The sequence below is a fragment of the Saccopteryx leptura genome, chromosome 2, assembly GCF_036850995.1.
Source record: "Saccopteryx leptura isolate mSacLep1 chromosome 2, mSacLep1_pri_phased_curated, whole genome shotgun sequence".
Lineage (NCBI taxonomy): Eukaryota > Metazoa > Chordata > Mammalia > Chiroptera > Emballonuridae > Saccopteryx > Saccopteryx leptura.
Genome location: NC_089504.1, coordinates 384,193,485 through 384,206,467, shown reverse-complemented (window position 1 = coordinate 384,206,467; position 12,983 = coordinate 384,193,485). Strand labels below are relative to the sequence as shown.

Below are 12,983 nucleotides of genomic sequence, written 5' to 3'. Positions count from 1 at the left end.
TGTGGATGGGTCAGGACACACACTCATGTCATCGTGCACAGCTCAGGTTGCAGTGTCTGCAGAACCAGTGTGCCTCCCAGGACCAGGAGTCACACATAGGGATGACTCATATGAGATAACAGGGTTGAGGTGACAGGCATCAGGGAGAGAATAAACTGGAAGTGGCTCTGCTGTGTTCTCCTGGGACATCCCAGGATGGAGAACCAGGACCTTGTCCCTGTGCCCAAATCCTAGTGAACAAGACAGGAAGGGGCTGGGAGGAAGGCCCCCTGAGACCTGTGCAAAGGGCAATCAATGTATATGTGGTCCTGCATGCATGTATGTGTCTGTGTTCTTGAATGTGTGTACATTGTACATGTGTGTCTTGTGTGTGCATGTGTGTTTGGGCACATGCATGTGAAGTTTTATGTTTTCAGGCATTGTTGTCAGTGTAAATGTCCCAAACACGAAACTTCTTGTCTCTGCATTATCTTCCTTCCACTTTTCAGAATTCTATGCATTATTATAAGAAGAGGGATGAGACCATGGCTCGGTGATCAGTGGATAAAACGTCTACTTGAAGCTCTGATATGGTGGGTTTGATTCTGCAATCAGGGCACATGTGAGACACGATCAATGAGTGCACAACTCTAAGTGGAATGGCATGTTGACACTTCTCTCTCTTGCTCTCTCTCTCAAATCAATGAAAAAACTTTTTTTAAACGTATAAAGATGATATTAAGAATATTAATAGAAAGACGAAGATATAACATTCATAAGTATCAGCACCGTTCACAGAGCTTTATCTTTCTTACCCTGCTTAATCACAACTACTCTACGAGACAAGCATTCTCATCATCACCCATTTCACAGATGGGGAAGCTGAGGCACAGAGGGATGAGCACCCCGTCTGAGGTCAGAACTAGAGAGTGGCTAACCAGAAGCAAACGACAGTGCCTGACCCCAGAGTCCCTGGTCTTCACCTCCATCCTGTGGCCTCTTACTGTGCTCTCAAAACTGAGACTTGGTTTCTCCATAAGATGCCAGATGATTCTCTGTTTTTTTAGGAAAGCAAGTGAGTGGCAGATATTGTGAGTTTGCTGTGCAGGCCTGTTTACAGAAATAAAATGAGAACCACATGTGTAATTTCAAATTTTCCTGCCGCCACATTTAAAATATAAAAAAAACCTGGTAGAATTAGTTTTTATAATATATTTTCCTTCAATTGATTAGTGAAAAATATCAGTTCAATATAAAATAAATATATTCATCTATTTGATATTATTTTTAAATAAATCTTAAAAATTTGTTGGGTATTTCAGAACTACAGCACATCCTACAGGATTACCCATATTTTATTCTCAACAGCTACGTGTGGCTTCTGGACTCCATATGGACAGAGAAGGTCAGATGAATGAGATGTCCTTGTGGGTAGAGTTGGAAAAAGATATCATTGTCCTTGCAGTACATAGTCACAGCCATCAGGGGGCAATAGGGTCTCACGACTCAGAACTCTCTAGAGAGGAATGGCTGCACCACTTTTCAGAGAAACCAAGATTATTGAGGGCAGAATGAGGAAATTTTTACATCACGTGTCTGCACTACTTCCATTCTCAAAGACCAGACATTAAATACAACTAAGATTTTAAAAATGTTTCTGAGCCTGACCTGTGGTGGCGCAGTGGATAAAGCGTCGACCTGGAAATGCTGAGGTCGCCGGTTCGAGACCCTGGGCTTGCCTGGTCAAGGCACATATGGGAGTTGATGCTTCCAGCTCCTCCCCCTTCTCTCTCTCTGTCTCTCCTCTCTCTCTCTCTCTCTCTCTCTCTCTCTCTTTCTCTCTCTCTCTCTGTCTCTCCCTCTCCTCTCTAAAATGAATTAAAAAAATTTAAAAAAAATAAAAAACTAAGCCTCAGGCTATAACGACCCGACCTGCTTACAGCCTGTCCCCCACAATGCAAACTATAAGCAAGCAAACATACATAAAAAAAAAAAGAAGAAAAAAAAATGTTTCTGAGCCACCAAATACATTTTGTATTAGGGTAATAAATAACTTCAGGTGGAGATCATATCCTTAAACAAAATAACAAGGCTGTGTTTTGTGCGGAGATCAAGAGAAAGGAAAGATCATAAGAAACATTTTGTTGAAGTTGAATGGCTGTTCTCCACAAAAACATATATTTGCCTAATTCACAGGCACAGATCATGTTTATGAAGGTCAGTTCTCCCAGGATGGCACCAACAAGTGACCTCCCGTGTTGGGATGAGACCCACAGCTCAGGTGTGAGACCCGGCCTGCAGGAGCGGCCAGCAGGGCCCATGGGGAGACCCTGAGGGGTGAGTGAGGAGTGGAAGCAGCAGGTGGGAAGGGAGAGAGGAGTTGGTGTCACCCGTCAACGGAAAGCACTAATGGGCATTACTGAGACAGGTGACCCTTGTCTTATTGCAAATATCTTTTAAGACCACACTCTGAGGAGCAAGTCCCGGTGTCCTTCTGTCTGTGCATGTGGATCACCACAGCCCCTCACACATCGTGTCTATGAAAAGCACCTCCAGCCTTTCGTGAGTGAATTCATTTCATCGCATACTCAGCAGCACTGGGTTGAAAACAAACTCATTTGTCCGGAATATAAGGTGATACATGCTTCCTTGTCAGTTATTTTTCATAACTGGTAAGGTTTCCTTTCCAGTACTGACAGTTGTACAAACTCAGTGGCCTTGACCATGTTAGGAAAAGAATCCTGATCTGTCACAAGGACTCTCACCCGTAACCAGATTCCCAGGGTCCTGCTGACACGTGATCCTGTGTTGTCAGCCAGGGAGGGAGGAGAGGGAGTGTCCCTTCCTCTGTCACAGACAGTTCTGGGTCACTGGGAAACACAGATTCCAGCTCCATGACGACCTGGTTCTCTTTAGAACTAACTCAGGGAGGACAGAGCACCTGGATACAGAGGCAGGGCTGTGACAGGAAAGGCTCAGGAAGCCAGGAAGGGGGGAGGAGGAGGACATGGACAGTGGCAGAGCAGGGAGGGGACCAATCCTTAGGCTCAGAGGTCTTTCTTCTGGATTGGAACAATGATTCTTCATCACGGTCTGAGGGACACTGAGAAAATCATTACCCTCACAATGACAGCTCCATCCTCCTTAGACAAAAGAGGCTCGGCCAGTGATGACAATGGATTATTAAAATGTCAGTGACAGCTGCAGGTAAAACTCACCAAGCTGTGGCATCTACTGAAGGCTACAAAGGTCTGGTTACACTTTCATCATGGGACACCAGGGTGCACTGTGGTTACAAATTTGAAGATTTCCTTTGAAGACACTTCTATTGAGCTAAATCAGCTTTCTACTCAAAATCACACACCTGGTCCTACTTCTGATATCAGGAAACTACCAGCATGTGGCCCTTAACTTTAGGGCTCAGACAAGAGCACAGACAGACATATTAGGGAAGAGAACAGATTTGCATTCATGCTCCGCCCCCTGGAGCTGCAAGAAGAGAGAATAAGACAGGAAGTTTGGGAGCCCAGTGCCAGCTGGGCAGCCTCAGGGCAGAGCTCCTGGAAACCCCTCCTCACCATGGACTGCCTTCCCTTCTACCTCCTGCCCCTTGTTTTCTCCACAGGTCAGAGCATTCTATAGAATTCAGGGGTCCTGCCCCCCCCCCAATAAGTCCCTGCAAGCACAGTCCTGAGCTGGTCCTGCCCCATCCTTGAGCTCAGTCCCTGCACAGCCTCAGGCAGGACCTACTGGAAACAGGTCTTCTCCTTCAAGCCTTCTCTCCTCCCTTCTCTCACAGGCTGTGTGGTCTCATACGAGGTGACCCAGTCACCACCTTCCTTGTCAGTGGCCTTGGGAGAGATGGCCAGGATTAGCTGCACTGGAGATTTACTGGATAAGAAATATACTCACTGGTACCAGCAGAAGCCCGGCCAGGCCCCTGTGCTGGTCATTTATAAGGACAGTGAGTGTCCCTCGGGGGTCCCTGACTGATTATCCACTCCAGCTCAAGGAAGACAGCCACCCTGACCATCAGCGGGGCCCCAGCTGAGGACGAGGCTGACTATTACTGTCTGTCTTTTGACAGCAGTGATAATACTCACAATCACACAGGCTGGGGAAGTGAGACAAAAACACCATTCCCCAGGTGAACTGTAGACACAGCCATGAGCAGATCTGTGGGACTCCGGATCCAGATCCTCAGGCTGCCCCCCCGCCCCAGCCCTCAGGCAGCTCCACAGAAGGTGGGTCAGGAGTGGCCTCATTCTGACAGGACAGGGCTGTCCTCACGTTTCTTGGCCCTGAGTGTGAGTTGGGGACAAAGGGCATGAGTGGAAGGACACACAGGCAGAGACATACAGCCAATGATAATGGACCTCGAATATCGTAAAAGGTGACTGAGTCTACGTCCTTCATTCATCCTCAGAGCTACACACAGGTCAGAGCTCATACTCAGGGCAGCCTGGGTTCTGAGCAGAGCAAATGCCCATGCCGTGGACACTGAGGAGTCCACCCAGGTCCCTCCTTAAGGCTGACCACCCTCGCCCTCCTGCTGAGAACCAGGAGGCTCACAATGGTGCCCTCAGAGGGACGTGCTGTTGGTGCAGAGGACTGCCTCCCCCAGGTCTCACCCCTTAGAGTGGGGCTCAGGTGTCATGACCTCCGAAACAAGATCCCAAGTCTCTGCTCAGTTCAGGATGACCTCCCAGCTGAGTCCTCAATTGTCTCTACATTACAGGCCACCCAGTCCTGTCTCCATGTTTACTTCCAGAGAGATCTCCCCAAAGCCCTGCTGCACGCGAGTCTCCATGTCCCAGTCACTTTTAGAGAACTGCATGTGTTCTTGAGTTCTGATCACCACATTGTGAAATCAAGCTTCCTGACACCAAAAAAAGTTCCACATGGGAGACTAGATGTCCCGTGCAGGCTCACACCAAGATCAGAAGTCCTGCTGTTCCCCAGTCAGAGAGGAAAAGTACCTAATCAGGACATCAGGGTGACCAGTCAGAGAGCTTTGCTTCAGTGGTGGGGAATCAGCACAAGACTACACGCTGCTCTGGTCCCACCTGAGAAAGTGTACGACCCACTGGAGAAAGGATCAAACTATTTCTATTAACTTCACTGAATTTACAATAATCGAAAATAGCTGACAAAACGCATATATCAAAATACAAGTACTGTTCACTAAATAAATGTTCACCAAGTGTGGCATCACATCACAATTTCCTGATTAGAACAGGAAATCATAAACCATAATAAGAAGAAAAATTAAACTATTGTACTGGCCATCAAATTTCACTGATGATGGAATTTGTAGGCAAGGATTAAAAAAAAATTATACTCCTCTTCTTCAGGAAGGTAGAGGGTGATGGAACATGGTAGCTGCAGACTAGGAGGAGAAGAGCAACACCCCAGTCACTACGTAGAATGAAAAAGTTTTTAAGATATAATTAATCAGTGAAACAGAAAGGGCTAGTGAACTGATGCCACAGAAGAGACTATAGAAAACAGAGGAAACCACAGACAAAATAAGACAGTGAAAAAAATGAACAGAAGCATCAGTGAGCTGTAGGACAACTTGAAGGAGCCTCATATGCATGTAACTGCAGTTTATGAAGCAGAACGTTTGGAGGCAGGTTGAAAATATTTAAGGAAATACTGGCCCAAAAGGTTGAAATTTCAGTGAAACCTGGACTCCCACGGACCGAGAAACATAATAAACCCCAAGAGCAACAACAACAAAAATATTAACACAATCATAGTCATATTCCTCAAATCAGTGTTGAACAGAGAATCATGAAAGCATCAGAGAGACGAGGCAAGTTCTATAGAAAGAACCAGAGTGATCAGAGCAGATCTCACCGTGACAACCACACAAATGGAAGAAGTGTGGACCAATGTCTTTAAATCCTTAAAGTAAAACCATAACAAAACCCTGTTCACTTTCAAGTCTTTACCCAGTGAAAATAGCTCCAGAAAAACAAGGCAAACTAAAACTTTCTCAACACAAAAAACTTAGAGAATTGATCACCTGCAGTCACTCAGTCCCAGAAACATCAAAGGTCACCCTCAGACAGAGACATGGGAATCGACAAAAAGAAATAAAAGTGTCTGATATGGTAACTAAGTGGATAAATAGCAAAACATTTTCTCACATTAAATTCTAGAAAAGATATCACTGTTAAAGTCTAAAACACAATAACAATGCATGCTGTGGTATAAAATGCATATTATAGCAAATACATGACAATGTCACCTCAGGGTTAAAAGGAATAAGAAAATGTAATGATAAACAAAGGTGTCCCTCATCAAAACTAGTTCAGGTCCAATGTGATATTTTCTCACAAGTTATTATTACGGAGCAGAGTGATGTGTTGTCAAAATTCTCTGAATCACAAGAGACGTTCCTGTGTGAATTCCTGTGCAAATGAAAGGGGTGCAGCGGTCCCAGCATACGACAGTCCTCGTGGTCATCTGCTGCCTCAGCTCATTGGCAGAGGGCGGTGGTCACGGGGCAAGGACTCCACCTTCCTCTGGACACTCCTTCAGCTCCTCTGAGTCTGGGCCCAAGTGTGTGTGTTCAGTGTGACGTCAAATCCTGGTACCACATCCCTTCACATTGTAGATTTACATCACATGGGGACGGACTGCTGTTGTCCATAAACACCTCAGCTTCTCACTGTCTTTCATCCTCAGACAAGCCAGACCCTCCCCACAGGCACTAACTCTGCTGTCCCCAAATTCACCTCCTATGACCCTTCTATCCTCCTCTCCTGATGGCAGCTCCAGGGTCACGTCGAGAGAAGCTCCTTCAGCTTCTTTCCACACAGTACCTGCCTGTCTTTTCTTTTGTATTCAATACAATCTCAACTCATTATCCGCACATCATCAACATAATAATTTCCAAATAATTACTTGCATTTATTGATAGATTGATTAGTGCTCATTATTTATCACATTGATCTGGGTTTTTTTTCTAAAGGGAACACACACACATGACACTCAGACATATGAGAGGAAAGGAGACTTTTTCACCTGCAACCATAAGTCTGGAGTCCGATGGTCATTCTCTAGATACTGACCAATTAATTCCCTGAGCTCCATGCTTTGCCTCACTTCCTGTCCTACAATCCCTACTATGGAGGCTTTACTTTCATTCATGTCACAGACAGACCTCAGGATGGCTGCTGCAGCTCCAGCTATCACAGCCAGGCTCAAGAGGAAACACACTGCTTATATATAGTCTGTATTTATCTTCTCCACAATAAATATTCCTCAGAAAGAAGCCCAGGTGACACTCCCATGGGCAACACTGAACCGCAAGGTCAATTGTGGCCAAAAAGACCTTAGACTAGCAATCATCTGGATGTGAAATGAATATGAAAGACCAGACAATGAGAGAGGGTGGTAGTGACAATCTGCAGTGTCACCAATTTGAATGTTTTTGCTGTGCTTCGATCCACATGATGGAAACACTGAGACAGGGACAGGGTCTAGCTCACACTGATCTCCCAGGATGGAGTGTCTGCCAGATTGAGTGGGTCTGAACCGATGTCTGTTGGGCAAGAATTCTCCTGTCCCTGGCTCAGGAACAGTGTTGTCCCTGTCCTGTGTTGACCTGCACCAGCAGCCAGTGCCAGTGAAGACAGTCTCGGATCCTGTGTGTGTGAGGCCAAGCCCCAGATCCTGACACCCTCCTCCTCCGAATGAACCTGTTCATGTATTCATGGGCCGTCTGAAACTCTGCTGCCTGGTCTTGAGACAGGCACGGTCATGTACAGAACAGCAATTCCTCCCGGGGACCAGCAGTCCCTGCATCAGGGAGTTATCTCATGAGTTCTCTTCCCGGGAGACCCTCCTGCCCACCCTGGAGCGGCTACAAGGATTCTCTGGACCTCAGTCTCAGCCCCACACTAGACATTGGACACACCTGCACCTCCAGCAGCCTGCATGGAGTGACCACCAGGGGGCAGCAGAGACCGCCTGGCAAAGCCTCTTGGAGACTGGAGGGGACTGGACAGGAGGCATCCTGACAGGCAGGGGGATTACTAGCCACCACATCACACCTGTAGAAAATGTGTAGGTTTTCTACAGTATCACTTTTGACAGCGATGTGACATTCTGATGTAACTGTCAGGTGTAGTTTTTGTAGAATTTGCCTATTTTCCAGCATTGTTCCAGGTAATTCATTGCTCTCCAGCCCACTGCTTTCTTGCTAAGACTCTGTACAGTAATTCTGAAACGTATTACAAGCATTAAATGTATCCCTGACAGTGGTGCACACTGGTTTCATTGAGTCACAGCATCTATGACCTTCCAAGGAGCTCACACCAAGAACAGGAACTTTAACAGACTCAATGAATCCTAAATCTCCATGTGCAATTAGCATGGTGGGAATTTATTTAGGGACTTGTGTAAACATTGCACTGACCTCAGGCTCACATGTTCACCTCTGCAGTTACCATTCTGTAATGAGTTCAGAACATGCAGACAGACTTTACCTTTGGGTTCTGTTGTGACCAGGGCAGCCCGGAGAAGACCCTGAGCCCTCTGGGGTGGAGATTTCAGCAGTGAGGCGTCTGCAGGACTCACCGCTCCCCTCCCAGCATGCCAGCGGCTGAGCCCCACACAGAAACCACAGAGCTCCTCAGGCAGCCCCTGAGCCCTGGCTGATTTGCATACCAGCAGCTCTCTCCAGCAAGGGGATAAGAGAGGCCTGGGAGGAACCTGCCCAGCCTGGGCCTCAGGGAGCAGACTCGGGCACCTCCACCAGGGCCTGGACCCCTCTCCTCCTCGGCCTCCTCGCTCTCTGCACAGGTGCTGCAACCCACCCCCAGGGCAGAGATCTGACAACACAGACCTGGCTCAGCACAGAATTGTCTATGGGGCGGGATGCTCATGACCCTGATGCGGGATGACAGGCCACAGGGCTGACCCCGCACTGTGATCACTGGGTCTCTGGGAAGCAGAAGGACTGAACCTGCCAGTACGAAAGGGCAGAGGGGATGTTCTCACTTATTTACAGACTCATGGCACTGTGGGGCTGAGACTGAGGTCCAAAGAATCCTTGTAGCCCACTCCAGGGTGGGCAGGAGGGTCTCCTGGGAAGAGAACTTTTCCTTTAAATCCTAATTGTCCTTTCTCTCTTGCAGGCTCTGTGGCCTCCTATGAGCTGACTCAGCCATCCTCAGTGTCGGTGAACCCAGGACAGATGGCCAAGATCACCTGTGGGGGAAACAACATTGGAAATAAAAATGCTTACTGGTACCAGCAGAAGCCCGGCCAGGCCCCTGTGCTGGTCATCTACGGTGATAGCAGACGGTCCTCAGGGATCCCAGACCGGTTCTCAGGCTCCAACTCGGGGAACACGGCCACTCTGACCATCAGCAGGGCCCAGCCTGAGGACGAGGCCGACTATTACTGTCAGGTGTGGGACAGTGGTAATGCTCACAGTGACACAGGCAGATGAGGAAGTGAGACAAAAACCTCCTTCTGTGTCACACTCTCGCCTCCCCCAGGAGGACTGTGGACACAGCCATGAACAAGTTGGGCCCAGGTCCCATTTGTGAGGTCCCCAAGTGGCCCCTTTTCCCAGCCTCAGGCAGCTCTGAGGAGGGTGGGATAGGAGTGGGTTCAGGGTGGGGAGCGCCAGGCTGTACTGCTGTGTCTATGCTGCGGTGTGATTTCTACAAAGAGAACCTGAGGTAACAAACAGACTGATGGAATTCTTTTTCCAGAGTAACAGTCCTTGAATTCTACATAATAATTACAAGGCCTCTGCTTGGCAAAGTGTTCAGGACAAATCCCCAGAACCTCCCAGCTCAGCTCAGCTCCTAAAGCCCCGGGCTGCATGGCAGCTTGGGACCCTGAATGGAGCAAACTAGAGTTGACACGTCCGCCAGCATGGCTGGGAACCCTGGCTGGTGACGCTGTGCCCTCATTGGGAAGGTCCACTATGACAGAGACCCACGTCCCTCTGGTCATTGCCTTCCCCTGACTGTGAGTCAGGAGAGTGACAAACTGATGCCAAGTTCCCACAGTCATGCCTCATTCAGAAGGACCTTGCAGCCTTTCCCCTTGCATTGCATTGTATTGTAGTTACCAAGTCTCGTCTCCACGCTTCCCTCCAGAAAGATCACCTAAAACCCCTGAATGATATTCCTGGTCACAGTGCTTCCAAGGGCCTGAGGAGAAAATAAGAGTCTGGAGGGCGGAGCGTGGAAGGAGAGAGCTGCACAGAGATCTCTGCAGGTCTGCACAGGGTCCCGGGGATTGAGAGCCTCGTGTGGGGTAAATGCCTGAGGCTAAGAGGAGAGCCAGCCAAGATAGGAAAGGGAGGGACAATTCCTCAAAGTCAACACACAGTCACATGTTCTCATTCAGTGGGGGGTGGTGAGGAATCTCCCAATTAAAACACCAGGTTGACGAGTCAGAAGAGCTTTCCCTGAGTGGAGGGAGACCTAGCCCCCACCCAAAGTCCACTCTGTTCCGTCTGAGAAGGGGGAGTAAGAGCAAGTTGGAAAAGGACTGACCTGTGTCCACGTAATTTACAGCTGCCGAAATGGAAATCAGTCACACAGCGAGAAGGACAAGTAACCGTATCCAACAGAAGGAGTGTCACATAGACTGTCATGCTGTCAAAAATATCCTGCAGAGAATCAGAAAAATGAGGAACTCTTATAAATATAAAAACCCTGTTTTCCCAAAATGACCTTAAAAGTGCTCAGATTATATAATTTGTAGATAAGGATACAGAAATTATTACTTTAACTACCATATTTCCCATGTATAAGATGCTCCTATTATAAGGAGCACCTTAATTTTGGGGCCCAAAATTTGAAAAGAAATGTATTATATAAAGTTGTTGAACTCAAGTTTTATTCATCAGAAAATTTATACAACTCCTCATCACTGTCAAAACTCCCATCCATCAGCTTGTCCTCATCTGTGTCTAATGATAAATCACTGTCTTCATATATTCCTCGTCCTCAGTTCCATCTATGGCATTTGAAATGCCACACTTCTTAAATGCAAGTCAAAAACTACAACCACTGTATAAGACGCACTCAGGTTTTAGATGCCAAAATTTTCGGAAAAGGGTGCATCTTATACATGGGCAATATGGTATAGTTCACTGGTCTATGAGGGTAGAGGAATGGTTTAACATGGTAAGAGTGACACAGGGACAAAATGACTAAATTGAAAATCTAGATATAAAAGCCAAAATATTTATGATTAAACTACTCTGGAAGAAATGCATAGCAGAGGAGATGTTACCAAAGAGAAGACTACAACACTTGCTGTCATAACAGTACCAACTATTCAAACTGAGACAGAAAATAATGAAGAGTAAAGTGGGAAAGAAATCTCTCACTTTCTTTCCATGTGGTCGGAGAGGATGTCTGTTTGCAGAACCCCCTTTCCCACGCCATTGCAGGAAACAGCACCTGAATCAAGTTCAGTCTTGAGCACAAGACCATTCAGCACCAAGATTCAGGTGGCCTAAGGAAGTATTGGGGACACAGCAGGAGGAAGGGAGAGATTCCATGGTGACCTAAACCAGACCATCTGGAACCTCGGTGAGCACCAATTCCCCTGGGCTCTCCTAGGAGGGTGGTCCCGGGAATCAGCATGTCTGATAGCTCCCAGGGGAGTCTAATTTGCTGTTCCTCCGAGGATCACCCTGGAAGTGCCTTCAGTCCTGCTCCCCTGCTCCTACAGCTCAGGGAGAGTCACCACAGGATGGCACTGTCTGTGTAGCACAGAGGACCGGCTGTCCCTCCCACCCAGGCTTCTAATGATGGTGGCCTCGCACTCACCCCATCCACATCTCTCCCTCCCTTTAGATACAGGGATAGTCTATCTCACTCACCTCCCTAGGCACCTGGGGCCCCAGGACAGGGGTGACCATATTCTGTGCTGGAGCAGCAGCCACACTGAAGGTTGTAATCATGTCTCGTGATGCCAACAGCGCCTGCCCACAGGCTACCATGGCTGAGGGGACGGTCAAAAATCTAACTCCACAGACACCAGGGGGCAACACGACCCCTCTGGGCTGCCCTCTGTGCTCAGTGCACCCACAGGCTGGTTATTATTGAGTTTTCCCATGCTGGGTAGGGAGGAGGTTCTTTGGACAACATCTTAGTGATGAGGAGTGTAAACAAACCATCCTGGGCTGACCACTCTCTTCCTGTCCCCTGGTGTGTGCTCAGGTCTCCTGACATGGGAGCCCTTCTAGTCCAAGACTGGAGAAGTGAGATTCCCTTCTCCTTCTCACCACCTAAAAAAGAGTGTCTTTCTGATGAACATCAGCTCATGGGGACACTTGGGAAAAATTCTGTCCCTGCTGTGGTCTGTGTGCTCAGACCCCCATGTGACAGCCCAGGAGAGGCAGGTATGAATGAGTCCCGACACACAGAGTCCAGGTGTGAACAGAGCAGGTGTCACCTTGAGATCCTGCCTCTACTTCTGTTTTGACCATGACCTGAGACAGGACCTCTCTGTCCAGCTTTTCAGGTCTGTCCTCCCTTCCCATTACCAGGGAAAGTAATGGGCACAGGTGACGTTGTCCTGACTGCCCTGTGACCTGAGGGGGCAGATCTTGGGGAGGGGGCTCCTACAGCTGCAGTTCAGGATTCATCTGCAAACAGCCTCCTTGGAGCCCAGTAGAGCTGTGGTTCAGCATCAAAGATGCCCCCAGCTTCTCAGGAATCTGCTTCTTTACCAGTGGTTGCTCTCAGTTTCTTCCCCTTATCCACCGTAGGGTACCAATCCCACCTGGCTAACCCCACACTGCCCTCTAAGGTCCTGTATAAAATCCCAACCTCTGGGAAACCATCCATGCATGAAGAGTGAGTAAGATGCTTTCCTGAGTAATCTCATGAGACCCCGTATTTCTTCTTCACAGCTCTCAGCACACGTCATGTTTCATTTATAACTTTAACTCAGTTAGACTCAGTCTGTTGGGGGAGATTGTTCACAGGGTCCAGCAAAGAGATGACTTT

General features: G+C 47.8%; 1 protein-coding gene and 2 gene segments (V, D, J or C); all 3 read left to right on the top strand.

The window, feature by feature from the left end:
- The window catches only part of LOC136392851 (immunoglobulin lambda variable 5-45-like), a 758,839-nt gene that overhangs the window by 496,825 nt on the left and 249,031 nt on the right, over positions 1-12,983 (top strand).
- The window catches only part of LOC136392853 (immunoglobulin lambda-1 light chain-like), a 528,499-nt gene that overhangs the window by 270,542 nt on the left and 244,974 nt on the right, over positions 1-12,983 (top strand). The window contains exon 2 of one of the 2 annotated variants that reach the window (XM_066365537.1): positions 9,132-9,424. The exons of the other annotated variant lie outside the window; for it this stretch is intronic. Within the exon in view, the coding sequence (XP_066221634.1) occupies positions 9,132-9,424 (293 nt within the window). The remainder of the gene's footprint in view (positions 1-9,131; positions 9,425-12,983) is intronic. 2 annotated transcript variants of the gene reach the window in all.
- The window catches only part of LOC136392855 (Ig lambda-1 chain V regions MOPC 104E/RPC20/J558/S104-like), a 501,112-nt gene that overhangs the window by 259,853 nt on the left and 228,276 nt on the right, over positions 1-12,983 (top strand).